The sequence below is a fragment of the Hermetia illucens genome, chromosome 4 (genome assembly GCF_905115235.1).
Source record: "Hermetia illucens chromosome 4, iHerIll2.2.curated.20191125, whole genome shotgun sequence".
NCBI classification, from domain to species: Eukaryota; Metazoa; Arthropoda; class Insecta; order Diptera; family Stratiomyidae; genus Hermetia; species Hermetia illucens.
In genome coordinates, this window is record NC_051852.1 from 149,133,897 (window position 1) to 149,153,504 (window position 19,608).

At 44.6% G+C, this 19,608-nt stretch overlaps 1 protein-coding gene across 6 annotated transcripts; it reads right to left on the reverse strand.

The window, feature by feature from the left end:
• Positions 1-6,079: 6,079 nt before the first annotated feature.
• Positions 6,080-17,642, reverse strand: LOC119656187 (fas apoptotic inhibitory molecule 1). Of its 6 annotated transcripts, XM_038062543.1 has the most exons (8): positions 17,309-17,642; positions 17,174-17,253; positions 7,867-8,002; positions 7,483-7,814; positions 6,986-7,066; positions 6,725-6,872; positions 6,508-6,557; positions 6,080-6,263 (listed from the first exon to the last, which is right to left on the reverse strand). In XM_038062543.1, the coding sequence occupies exons 4-8, from the start codon at positions 7,687-7,689 to the stop codon at positions 6,111-6,113; spliced, it is 639 nt and encodes a 212-aa protein (XP_037918471.1). In that variant the 5' UTR covers positions 7,690-7,814; positions 7,867-8,002; positions 17,174-17,253; positions 17,309-17,642; the 3' UTR covers positions 6,080-6,110. The 6 variants fall into 6 exon arrangements, with proteins under 6 accessions (XP_037918471.1, XP_037918466.1, XP_037918465.1 ...); XM_038062538.1 differs by having other exon boundaries at positions 7,483-8,002; positions 17,174-17,242; XM_038062537.1 differs by having other exon boundaries at positions 7,483-8,002.
• Between the last annotated feature and the right edge of the window lie 1,966 nt (positions 17,643-19,608).

A 19,608-nucleotide genomic window follows, 5' to 3' on the forward strand; every position in this document is an offset into this window, starting at 1 on the left:
AGTGGGTTATCAGGGAATCAAATGCCCTGGGGGCAGTTTATTAGAAGCTTTTGTGCAGATGCACATAGCTTTAGCTAACGAAGGTGCCGTAAGCACTTTTTAGAAAGGGGGTCAGGTTCAGTTGTAGACCTAACTTTTGTCAGCCATGCGCTGGCGCGTGGTATGTCCTGGTGCAGCAAGCGCTACACCCACAGCGATCACCAAGCAATCTTCTTTGAGACATGCGTCGAGCCACAGGGCAAATCACGCTTCAAACCGAGAAAGATTTCAGGCTGTTCAAGAAAAGCTTTGGATGACCCTACTGGTGGAATACAAAACTGGCCAGCCTTCGATCCGCCTGCCACCGAGCCAGAAGAGCGGCTCGGAAGGCGGCTGGTAGAGTCGATCAGGGGCAAAAAGAGTGCGCCCGCAAAACCCTCAAGCTCGCCATCCAGCGAAGCAAGAGGAAATGCTCTCGGCAGGTCACGGGTCCTACACTCTTTGCTGAAAATCACCCAGGGGTTATTCCCCCAGCAAGAGGAGCGCAACGAAACATTCCAAACGCCTCTAAATGTGCCGCCGTGCATGTCCCAGGGGATTTTTCCAGCAAAGTTGGTGTTCTTGCCCAAGCCTGGTAAACCTCCGGGTAAACCATCCTCATACAGACCGATATGTCTTTTCAACACTGTGGGAAAAATGTTAGAGCGGGTAATCTATAATAGATTATTCCCGGTTGTTGATAGCCAAGGCAGCCTTTCAAATCGGCAGTATAGGTTATTGGCTTGGCCGAAGATGCAATTCACGGAAATATTGCGTGGTGGTAACCCTGGACGTGGAAAATGTTGTACATTCAGTGCGGCCAATTGGCATCTAATACGCAAATCCCTATCGAAGGTTTGTATTCCCACATATCTCGCTGCTATCGTTGATAGTTATTTAACTGAAAGGAGGCACTGGTATGACGCCGATGATGGATCCCAGGAGCACATGGTTCCCGAGGGTGCCCCGTAGGGGTCCGTATTGGGTCATCATGTACACCGATGTAGTTAATTTTCCCTTTTCGGGGGAAGCCACGGTGGTGGGTTACGCTGACGACATAGCACCGATTGTTGTCGCAAAGCATCTCCAAGATGCGGAGTTATACTCAGGCGAGGCAATCGGTGCTGGTAAAAGTTAGCTAGAGAGCTCTGGTCTGACACTTGCGGAGGAAAAATCAGAAGCGGTCCTCATCACAAAGCGCCGGAAGAGAAATTATGCCTGTATTAGATTTGGAAATCATATCATCATCATATCATCATATCATCATATCAGCCAACTATCAAATACTTGGGGGTGGTGGTAGATACGAAGCTCAGTTATAGGCAATACGTGCAGTATGTTTGCGGCAAATCATCTCTTACAAGTATGGCCCCGGCAGGGATGATGCCGATGGTGGGGAGGGACACGGTATGCCTCTAGGTTGCTTATAGCCAGGGTGGTGACCTCAATCATGCTCTATATGACCCCGGCTTGGAGGGAGGCGTTGCGGATGTCAGTTAACGCTAACAAACTGGGTGCAGTCTACAGGAGGATAGCCCTGAGGGTATGATCTGCCTTCAGGACTGTCTCAGATGATGCAGCGTTCGTCATCCCTATAATGATGCCGATTGACATCTTAGCAGAAGAGATGGCCAACATATACAATGCGAATCGCAGACGAAGAACGCTGAAAGGGAGAGATCGGTAAATACTTGTCAAGAGCGGTGAGAATGATCGGGAAAGAGTCGATGGGCTCAAGGTCTCATTCCTGCCATCAAGGAGTGATTGGAGAGACGACAGGGCGAGATTAATTATAATCTCACCCAGTCCCCAGCAAAAATCCCGCACACTAGCGTATTCAGACCAGTGTCATTTGAAGATTTCCACCTCCTCAAAAAAAAAATGACAGACAGAGAGTAAAGTGAATTTAACACCAAATTTCGGACCCGAGTGCCGCGATCGAAAAGAAGGATCCACCACGGATCATGTCCTTGACCCATGCTTCGTCTGCCTAAGATTTTTTGTGAGACGCGACCTCTGAACTTTCCGCCCAGCCTTGACATCCTCAAGCCATGATATTGAAGAACGTCCCTTTTGAAATAAGACTTTTACTGGGTTAAGGAGGAAAAGGGAAGAAGTGAGGCCGCAAATTGTTGTGAGAATTAGTTCATATTCAAAATTATATTCACGCAATAAATAAATAAATAAATAAATGGTCATGCAATTTCAATTTGAAATAAATTAAAATAACCAAAAATAGAATATGGACAAGTTAAAAAAATATATAAATGGAAAAATAACTGATTTGAAATTAAATAAATAAAATAAAAGAAAATACTACTAATGAAAGAAAACAAATAAATGAATAGAGAAAAACATAAAATGCCTTACCGAGAGCTCTGTGTGATCACAATTTTTTCCCAGTAATCTCCCTACAGATTCTATATATAATAACAACAAATGGCAGAAGTTGACAATTTATACTCGAAATATTCCGAAATTTGTCAACTTTAAAGCACACAATTTATGAAAAAAAGTCACTTCCTCCGTCTTAGCGAAAATAAATGGCAATTCTTCCGTTTTGTATGCCGGTCGTACGGAAATTCTGCAAAAAAGGATCTTTGGACGATCCGTTTCTCATGCGACCAAGGACTTTTAAGGAACTCAGCATTTCTCGTTGGTTACTTTTGGCTTTTTTTTTCGGTTTACTACAATAAATATCACATGAAAACACTTAAATTTGTTAATTCTCCAACTTGGATATTTCAATCTGAATCGCGGTGGTTACACTTCTGCTTTACCTCCTTCTTTTTGCGTTTCTTAAGGAATTCCTGCAAAATGTTAGTAGCCTGTCCCACTTGAATTTGAATTCTTACTTGCAAAATTGAGCATGCCATGCTTGCTTTGGTGAAACGAATTAGTCTTCCTGGAATGCCAAACTGGAGCATAACTTCCTATAGTACGTTTCGATAGGTGTTGTTGCATATGGCTGCCCTTCACCCCTTGGTGAGGTAATCAACCATACCTACGCGTCATTGCTCGCGTTTTCCTGAAATACGCCTCAGCTTACCCCACGACTTTCTGAGATGCTCCCACTCGTCCCCTACTATTTTACGCCAAGTGCGTTGGGGGCAACCTTGGGAGAGTGGATTATACTGCACGGCATAACCCGCAATGCAATTGTCGCCCCTCTTCAATGTGTGACCTATCCGCTGCCACTTCCCCTTCCGATCACATGGCGTACGAGTGCCAAGCCTGTACGCGACCAAGCTCGTTTGAAGTAGTGTCAGGTCAGCGTACTCCGATGATACGACGCAAACAGGTACTGACGAAAGCTTGGAGCTTTTGAGTAACAGTGGAGTTCACTTTCCATGTGCCACTTCTATATAGCAACACAGAAGGAACACTAGCATAGAACAGTCTCTGCTCGGTCTTGGTGTTGAGATAACTGCATTTCCAGATTTTAAGCAGGGGAGCGAGAACGGATCTAGCACTGTGAATGCGTCGGCCAACGTCTAGTTCTGTGCCACTGTCAGCAGAAACCACGCTTCCTAGGTATACAAATTAATCGACGATTTCGATGCTTTGTAAATTAAGGCATAGGGAGAGCTCGACGACCCGTCAGAGTGAGAATCTTGGTTTTTTTTGTAGTGTTTATTTTCAGTCCAACTGCACTTACCTCTATTTCCAAATCCAGACCCATTTGGTCAAGGTCCATGACCTCGCGAGAGAGCATACAGATATTATCAGCGTAGTCGAGATGTTTGAGGAAAGATGTCATCGTTCATTGAATTCCTCTACGTCTTCCGGACAAGACAGCATGAAAAACGTTAAGGATAATAAGAAGAAATAACATCGGTTACAGGATGCAACCTTGACGGACTCCGCTTTGGACCTCAAAGTCCTCCGAGATTTTACTGTCTGCGGTTTGATTTTACACTCTGGTGATAACTATTAAGTTCTCCGCAATGCCCCTCCTGCGCAGAACACTCCAGATACACTCCCTATTCATGCTATCGAAAGCTTTCTTGAAATCGATGAAGAGCAGGTCCAACGAAGATCTATATTGTGCGCACTGTTCCAAAATGATCAGTAGGGTGTCGATGTGGTCAATGCAGGAAGATCCGGAGCGGAAACCAGCCTGCTCTCTGCCGATCAGCTTTTCGAGATGTTCTTTGATTTGTTTCAGGATTATTTTAACTATTATGCTATTGCGCCGGCAGTGAGCACGCAGATACCCCTCCAACTGTCATACTCAAAACAGGTGCCGTTTTTTGGAATCATAACGATCATCTCATTCTTCCACTCTCTGGGAAAGGTTTCGGATTCCCAAGATTTCCGTATGTATGTTGTTGTATGCTAATTTGAAATCGAAGAGTTGCTTATTCGAAATGCAAGAATATTTAGTTGGGATCGACACTGAACTTACCGCGTCCCCTCCTGAAGTCACCCAGGTATTCCTCGATGATCTTTTTGTATAAGGCTTCAGCCTGTGTTCCAGTATTTTGGTGAAAAAACATCGAGACGCCCTTGTGATTGTAGCATGCTTCGCTTTTGAAGCCTCCAAATATGATTTGACTTTACTTCACGATCGGGTTCCAGGGTTCGGTCTACTGCCCCAATATCGCAGCCTTCCTCTGTAGCGATATGAAAGTTTACGAAGCTGATGGCTCGAGATTTGCCTCACAGGCACAGAGTACATAACCACTCACTTATATTTCAAAGCCGATGGACAGAGATCTAATTTGTTGGCTGATTAGGAAACCAGGTAGCGGTCCTTGTCCTGTAATACAGATATATCAGCCTCATATTGGAACAAGCAGTTGGCTAGTTTCCGAGCGAATCTTTATATAGGCTAAACGTTCCATGAGAAAATGTGCAAAGATTTGTCCTATTTCTTCGTCAGGTCTGTCCTTCCATACCCATTCAAGTCCATTTCATGACAATTTTTCCCGGATATGGTCGACAGTTCTGCACTACCCCTCCACGCTGACAATCAGTTGGCGTAGTTTTCCCGATTTTAAATAGGTGATATTCGGACGGCCCAACTATCAGCCTACGCTGACGATATTGACATAATGGGAAGAACAACCCGAGATGTACAGGCAACCTTCATCCAGTTCGAGCAGGCGGCGCGAGATCTTGGGCTGCACATTATTGAAGGCAAGACGAAGTCCATGGCGAAACGAAAACAATCAAAATAGGAGACAACAACTTTGAGACCGTGGAAAATTTCTCCTATCTAGAGTCGAAAATCACAACCGATAACAGCTATAACGATAAAATCCGCGTACGGTTGTTAGATGCCAACAGAGCCTATTTCAGCTTACAAAACCTGTTCCGCTCGAAACGTCTCACCATAGGGTCAGCTCTTACTGTACAAAACTATGATCTTGCCAGTCCTTATGTATTCCTCGGAGACTTGGGTTCTTACCAAAAAAAATTGCGACCTCTTGGCTGCGTTCAAGAGAAAAATCCTCCGAAGAATTTTTTGGCCCCCTACATGAGGATGGACTATGCCGACGATTCCGTAGTCTACATAACGACGAAATCTATGAGTGATATCACGACCGTCAGGTTGTGGATAAAATCCGGGTCAATAGGTTCCGGTAATCGGGTCACTTAATCCGTATGGATGAAGATGATCCTGCCCGAAATGTCTATAAGGGCAATATCTATGGTAGAAGAAGAAGACGAGGGAGACCCTGCCTGAAATGGAACGATGGCGTATGTCAGGACACAAGGCAGTTTTTAGGAATATCGAATTGGTGGGTCTCGGCTCAAAACCGGGAATTTTTTAAGGGGGGAGTTCCTTATTAAGGCAGGCCTAGAGTGGATACCGGTTGTTGCGCCGTTGGTGATGATGATGATTCAATTTTGGAGAAAGTTTGAACCTCTGGCCCACAACTGTAATCAGTGCAAGATATTCACCATTTTGGAGCAGCATGTGTTGGGAGTGGAAGAAAAACCACTGAAGAGTTTCTTAATATTGCTAATTCAGAAATTAAAGGAAAAAATCATTTTCTGGATTTAAATCGATTATATTACGTATATCATAGGTCAAAATTCATACTCCACTAACATAACAATTTTTACAATTCACATACATTTCGTCACTCAGCGGTGTGCTCTGAAACTTCTTCTCCGTTCGCGGTTAGGGTATAAATCATAGTGTCCTTTTTATTCCCACTGGCTCGCGCACTTAGAATAAATGTGATTCCGTCCTCACTGAACTCTGTGTCAGTGCCTCCATCAACAAACTCACCCTGAAAAGAATGTATCATAATACATCCGCTTTCACTGCTTCGCAATAATCAAATGAAATTATAGACTATGAAAAGCAATCAATGATAACTCCTTGCGATGAACTCCTCTCAGGAGATTATTGTCCTCCACCACCTTCTAAGACTACTCGACTGCAGATAATCGAAGCAACAATTTGCATGCTTGTTACGAAACCAACCAGCATAACCTGCAACCCCTTAGGCTAGATTACGTTCAATTGCTTACCACTTCCTCTCGCAAGTTCCCATTCAAGAATATGTTTAAGGACTCTCTCTCTATGTTCCAAGTAGTCAGTTATTTGTCCAATTACATCGCAGTCAAGATGGGTCAGATTGCACAGAGGCATGAAACGAAAGACAGACACCGAAGAATAAAGAACATTTCAAAGTCTAATTAATCTTAAAAGTGCATTGATAGGGATATCGAACGTGCACCCACTTACCGAGAACAATTCTGTATTCCTTGCCATCATCGTCAGCTCTAACGAGCCATGTTTTGAGTACCCGAGCCTGGTGCTCTGTGAACTGCTCAAAAGGATGCCCATCGACGAACAACTGATAATAGTACTTGAAGCCAGGTGCCGGATCGACCTGAACAATTTCAATTTTCATTAGTCAGGGCAGACCAGGCGAGCCCGGATGTAACTCGACACAAATTGCTACTCTTTGCTTGGTATGCTTGGACGGACTTTGAACAATCTTACCCGAATGATGCATCGAAGACCCTCCAGTGTGAAGAAGTCCTCACCCACCAACTTGAACATCCATTCACGTCGAGTGACCTCCTATGAAAGATCAGATTGCTGCTTAGTTGATTGGAAAAGAACTTCCATTGGAAAATAGAGCCTTTTTGAGAATTGCTACTTTAACTGTTCTTCACTCCTCCATGACCACCTCATCTAACACAATGGAATGAGATGAATATGCAGTTGCAAAATAGATATGCCGAACTCATTAGCTTCCCGAAAGTCAGCGAGCAATGAGCGCCATTAACCATCTGCTCCATTCCTCGATGCATTTGATTCCGCCATATCTCCATTAAGCCAATAAAACCGCTCTGAGTGTCCTTTCATTTTATGGCCTCAGGTAACTTTTCAAAAACTTTTCGAATATCCCCTCACCCAGTGAATTTCTGCACCATCTGTTCCATGCAAAGCATCGATTCTCTGGCTTTCATTAAGGATTAAGCTCTAAAACTCACCTGCCCGTCGACCCAAATGACACGTTTCCCGCTCGTGGTACCGTGCTCGAACTCAATACGATGCACTTTGCCATGCATCGGGACTCTCCATTCCGCCACAACTTCTCGCCGTTCGTAGCGCTTGGCCTCGGTGTCCTCGGAAGGGTCTGGCACGGGACCCGCCAATATATTGTCTACTCCTAAATTGGGCGAAAGCCACGACATCATGAAAATCCGAGCAGGATCTTAACTGCTTATGGCTGCTTTATTTGAATTCTGTTTCGTGATTAAAATGAAGCCAGAAGCGAACGTGGATAAGGATGAGGTTCGGATCCTTGTTAGAGATTGCGGTTCTGAAATTTCAGTTTTTAATTTCTGGTCACTACGTGACCGGAAGATGAGTACCGAGTACTTTTCAGGATGCGCTTCGAGTTGAGTCCTGTAGTTGTTTAGTATTCCAAACAGAAATTGATTGAAGGGATCCAATCAAGGCGGCGAACTTCAAAACAATTTGTGTTCAACTCTGCTTAGTTCATCGCATCTGAAAATAAAGGATGGTTCGATTTCATTAGCACAAGTTTAATTAGTAATGAAGAAGTATTCAATTTTGAGAACTTTAAATTGAACCTGCAATTTCGGGCAAGTGAGGCTTCTTCGAATAATACTGAAGTGAAATTTATATAAGGAAGCATATTTTTTGGTCTTCATTGATGACATCCGCGGAGAAAAATGGTTTCTTGTTAAGTGTACTCAAAAAGATCATTAAATTTAGCCAACTCCTTTGAACCACGATATATGTGAAAGATTCATCATCATCACAGGCGCAACAACTGGTATCCGGTCTAGGCCTGCCTTAGTATGGAACTTCAGATATCCCGATTTTGCGCCGAGGTCCTCCAATTTTATAAAAGCTGTCTGGCGTCCTGACCTACGCCATCGCTCCATCTCAGGCACGGTTTGCCACGTCTTCTTTTTCTACCATAGATATTACCCTTATAGACTTTCCAGGCTTGATCATCCTCATCCATACGGATTAGGTGACCCCCCCACCGCAACCTGTTAACCCAAAAATTCTTAGAAGGATCCTTCTCTCGAACGCGGCCAAGAGTTCGCAATTTCTTTTCCTTCTTCTTCTTTTGCATCAGCCTTTGTTCCTTTCACAAGCGCGGTCTGCTCGTCGTGATCAAGCCACCGTTGTTTCTGCCGGCATCTTGATCGCTTACCATTGACTTAGATGTTCAAATCAATCTTGCCAAGTGAATTCGCGTTAGCATGAATTGCATGATCATACCATCGAAGACGCCTCTCGCAGTTTTTCCACGAGCGATGCAATCCCATTTCCATCACGGATATCCTAATTTCGGATGTGATTAAAACGTGTCACGCTACTAGTCCAACGCCATCTTCGACTCCATTACCGCAAGACGCCGTTCATTGTCTTTTATAGTTGGCCAACACTCGGAACCATAGAGAGCGACAGGACAGACGACATTGCGGTAAATTTCAGATGTGAGATGTTCGTTTATACGTCGATCACAAAGAACACCAGTTGTGGAACGCCACCTCATCCAATTCTCCATTGGCTTATAGCATTGATCCGAAATATTCAAATTGCTCAGTTCTGGGCAGGTTACTTCCGCTGACACATGATTGTGCTTATTTCGTGAGGATCGGTCGTCGTGTTGCATGAGGCCATCCATTTTTGGACAAGTTGCTCGAGATCATTTTTGCTATGAGACGCTAGGGAAACATCATCTGCATAAAGCAGGGTATAGGACGCTGGACGTTAGGTGTCCCGTGTGACGGTGTCCATAACAAAAGCAAAGAGGGGTGATGAGAGGGCGTTTCCTTGATGAACACCAACAGATACACGACGCGGTTTTGATATACCCGCCAAACTTCGAACTTTACTTTTCGAATCATGGTAGAACATGGCGCACCAGTTCCTCTGGCACTAGGTGTTGTCGTAGAGCATACTAGATTAGTTCGTCGGGCATACCGTCAAACGCTTTCTCTAGATCGAGAAATGCTATGTAAAGAGGGCGATGCTCCGGACGGTGTTTCTCCATGAGTAGCCGTTCCGCAGTTTTTGGCAAATCCCACTTGATTCAAGGTTATTTCAACGATTTTGCGAACACGGTTATCAAGAATGTGTTCAAAAATCTTCATCGTATGGAAAAGAAACCAGATGGGACCGTAATTTGAACATTCTGTTGGACTACCTTTCTTTTTCCCAGCTCTTCGCTTTCTAGAGCTCTGATGCAATGTCGTCAGGTCCTGTTGCTTTCCCCGATTTCATTCGTTTTATTTCTTCCTCGACTTCAGTTGCGCTGACAGGTGGAACTACTCGAAATGTCGGCAATGGATTCGGATGAATAAATTCTTCAGTTGAAATCTGGTCGAAATATTCTCGCCAACTATCTGTAGTGATTCGACGACCGGTAAGCAATGTTCCGTTCTTATCATTATCGCAACAGAAGTGTTCGACATCGTGTGTGCGTTCTTGTCGGCTTTTGACAAGTCGATACAGATCTCTCTCGCCATCTCGAGTGTCCAGTTTATCGTAAAAATTTCTGTAATGGACCCCTCGGGTGACAGCGGTCGCTTTCTTTCCTTCTCGGTTGGCATTCTTATAAATTTGCCAATTGATCGAAAAATTTGTGGTAGAGGCGTTTCTTTTCACGGACTTGGGCTTGGTGACCCCGAGGGTTGTTGCTTTTATCTGCCCTACCACACATGAATCCCTCCATTTCAGTAAAGAGCTCCCCAGCACACAGCCATCTGTTCGACAAATGCAAACCGACAAATGGTTTCCAAAGACAATTCACGTATTTACCTTGCATTATCTTTGACTTCCATTCATCGATTCGCTCTTGGTCCGACTTCACCCCACTCAGAGGATTGAAAGATCGATCCTTCAAGTTAAGTGGAATCAGTCTACATTCTGCCTTACAAACAGCCGCATTCGAAGGACTCGCCTGCTCTTTGTTGTAAAAATAGGCGCGCAGCGAGTTGACTTGGCGATGATATTGTGCCGCCATGTCAACCACACCACGACCTTCGATGTCACGTGGTAGGTTCATCCGCTCCACACGCATTCCAAATTTGGACATAGTAGTCAGTATCCGGTTTTTTTTCACGGCAATATTCCGAATGCATCAGCCAGTGAAGCGATAGCGAATACATTCAATGCGCTTATCTTATTCTTCCCCGACAAATGCGATTTCAATACCAGCTTTACACTCGCAGAAATTCAGCCAGCAGAGAAACATTCAGATCATCAACTCGAGCATGGGTCCCTTGCAGAATTCTTAGGTACTTGTAGAAGCCTGCCTCGAATATAGCTTGGTTGTGGAGATCACTATGTGTTACTTTGTCCGGCACGCGGCTCGTGATGACCTTTGCAGATGGCTTGGATCCGACACTTGTTTAATCCAAATTCCATCCGAATATCACGGCAGATCACGTCCATTATTCGCAACAGACTTTTAAGATGGTCGTCAGTATCAGCATACACCTTGTGTATCAACTCGCACTTAGCACGTCATATTTGATTGCAAAATCATGTCATCTGGCATCATTTAGTAGTCAGGAAAGGGATTAGCTGCCACGCAAAACCAAAGGGGACTAAAATCCGTATATGGATGGGCTCTGAGGTATTAGCACCCTCAGATAAACGCCCTGATAAGGTGGTATGCCACCCTTCCATGACTATCATCAAGAACTTTATTAGTTTGAGATCAACGGGATACACATGCAGGACATCGATTAGCTAGGTAGGCGGTACGCTGTCGAAAGCCTTGGCATAATCGATATAGCAAGTAAAGAGATTTCTTAGGGCTCTAGTTCCTTGTCCTGCAACTACCGAGTGGACAATGAGTCGATCATTTTTTTTTTGTTTTTGGGGTAAGGTAGGTGAATGCATTTAGGCACACAGTGTTGGACTCCCGATTCGGTACGTCGTCGGACTACCAACTAAACACTTCCCCGTCTTCAGAGAGCTAGCCTGGAACCGTTTGTCACATTACTTCGGTCCAGCCCCCGAACTCTCCCGCCTTGCGGAGCCTTCAAATCAGGGAATTCCTTTCACGAACGGGAGGGGAGAGGAGGAAGGGAACTATCAGTTCAAGGAACCCCCTGCCATCCGGCTCCTCCACCGGTCGAGTTCTATCTTCTTAGCAACGAGAAGGGCCCGAACGTAATGGGCAACACGGTTCCAGCTGTCAGCAGTCCTCAGCATCTCTTCCACAATGTTGTCTGGAGAGAGATCCCCTGTGTTTAAATAGAGCTGCTGACGAACCCCATCCCACCTTCCACAAGAAAAAAAAGTGTGGTGGGCATCGTCCACAACTCCATTGCAAAACGCACAATCCGGAGAACGCGTCTTTCCAATCTTGTGCAGGTAAGACTGAAAACTTCCATCCCCACTTAAAAATTGGGTAAGGAAATAGTCAGTCTCACCATGCTTCCGATTCAGCCACGCACCTAAGTTGCCGATGAGCCGCGCAGTCCATCTGCCTCTAGTTTCATTTTGCCAAGAGAGCTACCACTCGTCTAGAGTGTGTTGCCGAGTCGATAATGAGTTGGTCTTTGCAACCCGTTGACTCAGCTCGCAGCCCTTCTGCTCCTCGGACAGAATGTTGTTGGTCTCGAGGTGCGTCTTGACTCTCCACTAATAATGGACATTTGTAGAGGGTTGGTAAGCAGTCTTGCGCCAGTGGGGTTCTGCACAGTGTCTTTTTTTGGGACAAGGTAGGTAATTTCCGGAGTGGCAAAAGGTGGAAATTCTTCCGGCCGGCTTATAACCTGATGTATGCTTTGTACCAACCGACTGTGTATACTGGTAAATTTCTTCAACTAGAAATTTTGCACACGATCCAGACCAGGGCCCCTCCAGTTTTTTTCAGCTGTTTTTGGCTCGTCGAACTCCCTCTTCGGTAATATTCGCGAAATTCATGCCGGGCGTAGGGGCATGCCGGATGCCTTCGGCGATGATCCACTTAGCATGCTGGGCGGGAAACCTCCAAAGCCCACTCCAAAACTGTACGGTCTGGAAGCTCTGTTGGCATTTCCTAAGTGATCTGAAAAAACTTCGCTGGTTCCTCGCGTATGTTGAATTCTGTACACGTCTGGAGTGACTTTCGTCATACACATATTACCCATCGCAACATGCTACACAGGATCGAATCTGGAATGTCATTTTAAGGGAAGAAATCAGAAAACGGAGAAGGGGAGCTTAGAAAAAATGATAAGAGCTAGATACCTGGTGTGTAGGAGTGGTGATAATAACTATATTTCGGTGGCTGACAGATGATCAGCCGGTAAGTCCGAAATCATAACGGAATCCCCCGGGGATGTTATGTGGGAAGTAGTAAAAAGGGTTGACCACATTCCGCTAGCGCACGCCCTTGAGTATTGGGGAAACCTTCCCACAAGTTTCCCGATTGAGGATATGTTTCGTCGTGGATCATCCTTCTCGACCGCTGCATTCGTGTCCCCAGATTCGTAGCTCACCTCTACGTTAACTGACTGCATATGATAGGAAGTTTCTGCTTTAGTGTGTTCAGAATTTCAACTATGGATGTCTCACTGGAGATGGCATAGTTCCTGTAAACCCTCTGCAATTTATTCTTCACCCCAGAACTGATCTGAATCAGCCTAGCAATGTCCTGCCTTGGTGAGTCCCACCGATGTTCCAGACGAATTTTCTATGGTGGACCTCGTCGGTCACTCAAACCACTAACACGATAGCGAGTCTTCTGACCGTGCAATCTGACAACCGTAACTGCACCGCGATACACAAGTGATTGTAGTTGTAACAGCGACATATCAGTACATTGCCGATATGCCATCTCATCATTGATTTGAGATATAATTCTTGAAGTTTCTGGAGATTCATAAAGCCGGGGAATACCTGGTCTATGCAAAGGATCCATTTCCGTGAATTCTATAAGCGCACTTTGTAATTCGACCCGACAGTGCTTCGGTAAGTATTGAAACTGTTATCTGCAGTACAGCGTGGTGTTATTGATGCCGCCGTCTCTGCCCCCATTGTTCACCAGTTTCTGCGATGACCTCAAGTCAGACACGCTCCCTGATGATGGCCGGGATTGTGTCACTGCGAGTTATAAAGCGGTACTCGTCTGCGACTCGCTGCACAGTCAAGTGCGCGAATTGCGGGAAACACTCGACGAATATCTGGTGCAACAAGGTGCGGTAAGATGTTGTACCCTTCCCCGCCGTCATTTCTAATTATTGCTTGGATTATTCTAATTTTGTTAAGTTATTTTTTTTTTATTTTTTTCCATTTCTTCATTTCGTATGATATGAATATATTGCCATAAAACCAAGCTAATTCTTTTTGATTTAAAGACCCCGTTTCCCCCTCCTCCTCTCTAGTCTAGCAAAACTCTCTTTTATAAAGAAAAATCTCCAATATCATGAGGATGCCAAGGCAGGGTGAGTAACGCAATGGTCAGTTCGGTAGTAGTAAGTGGGATACTCTCTTAGAGCATGAAAGCATGAAAGCTTGAAAGCGTTATCATGCTGTCTCACTCTAGCACACAGAACCCATTGGAAGAGTATCCCACTTACTACTACCGAACTGACCATTGCGTTACTCACCCTGCCTTGACATCCTCATGATATTGGAGATTTTTCTTTATAAAAGAGAGTTTTGCTGGACTAGAGAAGAGGAGGAGGAAACGAAAGCTTGAAAGCTTTATCATGCTATCTCACTCTAACACACAGAACCTATTGGGAGAGTATCCCACTTACTACCAAGGTGAGAACCTCAAAGGACGCTTCTCACAGTATATCGAGCTGCGAATCTAGGGACACGAGTGCCGCGGTCGAGAGGGAAGATCTACGACGAATCATATCCTCAATCGGGAAATTTGCACGAAGGTTCCCCAATGCTCGGCTACGTGCGCTCGCGAAATGTGGTTAACCCTTTACTGGACAATTCCAATGATCCAATATTGATTGGTCTACTTTGTTATTAGCCTCGAATATAGGCTGGATTTTGATAGACGACGAGTTGAATTATTAACACGCACACTTCTTTGATTAAATCAGTAAAAAGTTTTTATTTTTCAAAATAAGAAAATACCCGAGCTTTTATGCTTGAGTCCAAGTTTCATCCAATCGACTTAACCTTTTTTTTATCACAAGTGTTACCTTCCACGGTTGGAGACAGAAGAGACCGGCTTATTTCCATGCGGTCCTTTCTGTCCCAACCAACGGCTCTTTCTCACCGCTAATCCTCCACTCTCGTGGCGAGTTCTAAAATGAGTGGCGAGTTGTAAAGTGAGCGGAGAGTTCCGCGCCATCTACCCGTCCGCATCCGCAACATTCGAAATAAATTTCGAATACTGCGGATCCTGCCGCGCCACATCACTCCGCCCCCAGACGAAACCTAAGGGGTTTCGGCGACCGATCCCAGAACTCCGTTCCCCGTTAAACCACAAAGCGGACACGACGCTGCTTCGGGGCGCACACGGGTTTCAGTCTGGACAAAGAGACCGCCTTTTTGTGTCCCCCGATCTCGAGCTGGAAGAAATGTTCTCCCCTCTCGAGAACGCGGTACGGGCCCTCATATGGAGGCTGCAGCGGCTTCCGGACGGCATCCGTCCTGACCAGAACGTGCGTGCAAGTGTCCAGTTCCTTAGGCGAACAGGCAGGTGTGGGCGAGTGTCGCTGGTGGCGCTTTGATGCGTCGGAGATTGTCCCTCAGCAGACGCACCAACCCCGACTCTGTGAGACCCGATCTCTTGTCGAAGACCGGATCGCTTGGGAGTCTTGGGTTCTCCCCGTATACCAGCTCCGCGGGGCTGGCAGCAAATTCCTCTCGGCGGATTGTACGTATGCCGAGTAGGACGAGAGGTAAGACTTTAGTCCAGGACGGATCGTCGCGTGCCATAATGGCGGCTTTCAGCGTCCGGTGCCAACGTTCTAGTATCCCATTGGATTGCGGGTGGTATGCAGCAGTCCGCTGGCGTTTAAAACCCAGGAGTTTGCCTAACTCCGAGAAAAAGGTGGATTCAAATTGCATTCCCTGGTCAGTGATGACCACTGCAGGGACGCCAAAGCGAGGTATCCACTCTCGGCAGAGGGCTTCGGCACAAGATTGCGCCGTAACGTCTTTCAGAGGTATTGTCTCAGGCCACCGCGTGAACCTGTCGATGATTGTGAGGCAATACTTGTAACCGTGCGAGTCTCGCAAAGGCCCTACTATGTCGAGGTGTATCGTGTGGAAACGCTTGGTAGTGCGGGGGAATGAGCCCACTTCTTTCCTTACATGCCTGGAGACCTTACACTTCTGGCATGCGATGCACCCTCTGGCCCAGAAATTGATATCCTTGTTCATGGAGGGCCAGAAGTATTTTCCGGTGACTAACCGATTTGTTGTCCTGATGCCGGGATGCGCCAAGTCGTGAACTGCGTGGAACACTTCCTTGCGAAATGTGGCCGGAATGTATGGCTGAGGTCCCTTTTCCGAGTCTTCGCAGCAGTCCCACATAACGGTGGGGAATTCCGTTAAGATTTCAGACTTACCGGCTGATCATCTGTCAGCCACCGAAATATAGTTATTATCACCACTCCTACACATCAGGTATCTAGCTCTTATCATTTTTTCTAAGCTCCCCTTCTCCGTTTTCTGATTTCTTCCCTTAAAATGACATTCCAGATTCGATTCTGTGTAGCCTGTTGCGATGGGTAATGTGTGAATATCTGGATGGGAAGTAGAAAGTAGAAACGAGAGTAATGGAAGTAGTGTTGAAAGTAAAGGTAAAAGTATAAGGGAATATGCTGCATACAAAGAAATGAATCTCTTGGCAGCCCGTCACAGGACAATGCAAATGAAATGATGCACATTGTTAATTTGATTTCACTGCACTAAAGATCGATGTTACTATAATTTACTATTAGAACGGGCGGTACAAAGATCATAGTACCTCAGCAGAGAGTATACGGAATCCTCGTAAAAGAGATCACACAGGTATCTTTCTATTAGATTCAAACAAACTGAGTAAATACATATCACATCTGGATTCATCTTCTCTCATTGGCCATAACAGAGTTCACCTTCCCAATTTCCAAATAATAATTGTCGACGCGTTCTTCATTTGAAAGTTCTGCTAGGACTTTCATGGACACTTTGTACAGGAACCTTGTGCTAATGAGCTATCGCGATCTATGAACTCCTTGTTGAGTGGGAAATTCAACAAGATTGAACACCTTGTGAGTAATTGGTACATACACGGGCGCTACAGTAGTAGCGAGGTAGTCCGTAGTGGGACATGACGGGAACGTAGGCTAGTTCGCTTCTTTAATGAATAACTCCGCGTCCTGTTTCTTTTTTCACTTTAGGATCCTTACCAGTTACAGATCCCAAATTACCATTAAGGAAAATGCAACTAAAACCACAACAACAGATTACATTATTCCAGGGCTTAACACTTAACACTTCTCGAAATAAGACTCTCCTTCAGACTGATCCAAACCGAGCCATTAACACCATTTGCTTCTCACTTTGTGCCTTGCACAAAAACACTTTTCCGCATTCAAAACAAATTATGAGAAAATATGGCCAATTCCATGTAAAAAAATATCAATCTCCAATGCAGAGGTAACACGCGATGTGGGTGCCAAATAGGGAAACGTTCTTGATTTGATTGGTAGCGAAAAACCTATCAACAGGAGCACTTACCTCGAAGTATGAAAGAAGTCATTCTGGGAAGAATGATGAGCGTCTTTGGCATTCAATCGTGTCCTAGACCTGGAAAAAAACTAACGTGAACACGTATTATACCGTGAACTTGTTCTTGAAAGCCTAGTGCCTTACCCGTCTGCTCGTTGGCCGTGATAAAATTGTCGGACCAGGACTGACCCTGAAGTGGAACCGATATTCCTCCTTGGCAGCCGTTACAAGGTAGTCGGAGTCTTGTATTGTAATGTTGTGTTTCGGTAGTAATGGGGCTGTTAGGCCAAAAAGGAACAGTGTAGGTGGAGCCTTTGAACACACTCGTTTTATCGCCAGTTATTGGTTGAAACTAGGAAAAGCCTCAACAGGGAAAGAGTATGAAAGAATAGTTTCAGATATTCCAAAAATTATAACTCGTTTGAACTTTATCCTGGAACTATTTTGCTTACATCCAAAATAATGGTCAATAGTTGTATTGCGCACCAATAAATGTGTTCCAATAGCCGCCCATTTCTGCCCCCACCGCCACTTGGCAATCAAGGCCAAAGTTGATGATATTTACCCTTATTAGAAAAAATACGCCTTTCATACGATTGACCTATTAATGTGGAAGAAAATCATTAAATCGAACCAAACGTGGCTTAGCTATTGCAAGGTAATCGCTTCCGATGCCCCCTGATTACAAAGCCACAAGCCACTCTGCCCCCTCCTTACTAATTTGTGTCATATCTATGGAGATAGACTGACCAAAACAAAATCACTAAAGTGGGCACAACCAAATTGCCCGCAATTTCCTATATTTGAATTCAGGGAGCGGCGGGGGGCGCCCATAATCGCAGTACAACTGAAATCAATGCAATAAGGAAGACAATAAGCAGTCAAGGACTGCATATGCAAGTTTTCTTGAACGGTTGCCTTCTAAGCGTTCTTGTTCCTTGAAAACGGCGAGGTCACGATACAAACTGTGTTTAGAGCTTCATTAAGGACCGTGGGGTGAATCAACTGCACAACACACCCGATAATGGGGTTGTGAGTGGTAGTCTAGGCACACTTTTCGGAGTAGTTCGAAGTAGGTTGGTGAATGTGGAAGTGGTTGGTGTATGAATCAAGAAATGGGTCAAGTATGAAACGGATAGATGGTTCGTGTGTAAAAAGTTCGGTAGTTTAGCACACAACCATTTCGAAACTGAAGTCACCGTACTAAGAAGAATCGTTGGGAAGGGGGTGAAGTTCGTAATTCGAGAACTCTTAATGAGAATTGTAAACTACAGTGGCTCCCAGATTATTTGATAAAGTCATTGTTTTTAATTTAACATCACTGTAATATCAAAACTAGGAGATTTATGGATAAATTTGAATGCAGATCTGTAGGTGCATATCAAATAAACGAGTTTCGAATAAGGGGAATCACACAAAATTATGGTTCATGGATACTGGACTGGTGTTATAGTCGTTGTATATTTCAAATATTGGTTTATTTGATTTTTTTTCGACTGCTGTCCGATCTATTGTATAAATCAATTTTTTGATTGAATTGAATATTTCTCGACTTTTGTCGGATCTTTGGCTGTAACTTCCAGACTCACTTATTCTCGGTTTTCGGTTTTAAAATCATTTATTGAAAAAACGAGTGACTTACATTGAATACGTAGCGTTTGTTTTCTATTTCTAGCCTAAATATAGCTTATGTATCATAATTAAATATTTAAACAAGTCGGGAAACCGGAAGCTTGACGCTTCGCGTATAAAAGGTTTTGTGTTTCCCTATGTGAGGAACATAACGTAGTTCTCCATTGGCTTATAGCATTGACTCCGCTTGTGAACTGAAGTGGATGAGTGGATTGGAGTGATTCTCTGTTCTTTCGAAGAATCTTTCTAACAGGTTGAGAGTGAACTCTCGAAGAGGTTTAACTTTTGCTCGCCTGTATACCGACGCAGTGTTCCAAAATTCTGCGCTCGAAGGACTCGCACTTCTTCATAGCTTTGGTCGAGCAAAAGATCCATATAGGGGCTCCGTAGCAAAGAATCGGTCTTATGAGGACTTTGTATAGAGTCAGCTTAGATTTAGTGCAAAGTACTACTTTTTTACGAATAATAGAGTAGATATTACTTAGTGCATCGCGTGCTCTGCTGAGAGCAAGATTAAGGTAGGGGTCAAATCGTAGGTGTTCTTGTAATAGCATTCCCAAGTATTTCGTTTTTTGTGAACTGTTTACTACGGTATTCCCGATGCATAGTTATAAGCGTTTAGCTTTTCTGTGTATCCCAAGTATCTGGATTTTCTCCGAAGAGTAATAACCTGTGTTTTGGCCTCGTTGATTCTTATCCCTAGGTCTGGTAGATCTTTTAAGTATTTCTTTATAGCATTAGCTGCCTTACCAAGGCTCGACGAAAAGATAAGCGTGTCGTCAGCGAACTATAATAATTCTGTGCCGCTATTT

Bases quoted from the DNA above. Each gene is read 5' to 3' on its own strand.
- LOC119656187 (XM_038062538.1), bottom strand. From the start codon at position 7,689: ATGATGTCGTGGCTTTCGCCCAATTTAGGAGTAGACAATATATTGGCG. The intron at 7,067-7,482 runs GTGAGTTTTAGA...GATCTTTCATAG, and splicing joins TCATTTGGGTCGACGGGCAG to GAGGTCACTCGACGTGAATG. The intron at 6,264-6,507 runs GTAAGCAATTGA...CATTCTTTTCAG, and splicing joins GGAACTTGCGAGAGGAAGTG to GGTGAGTTTGTTGATGGAGG.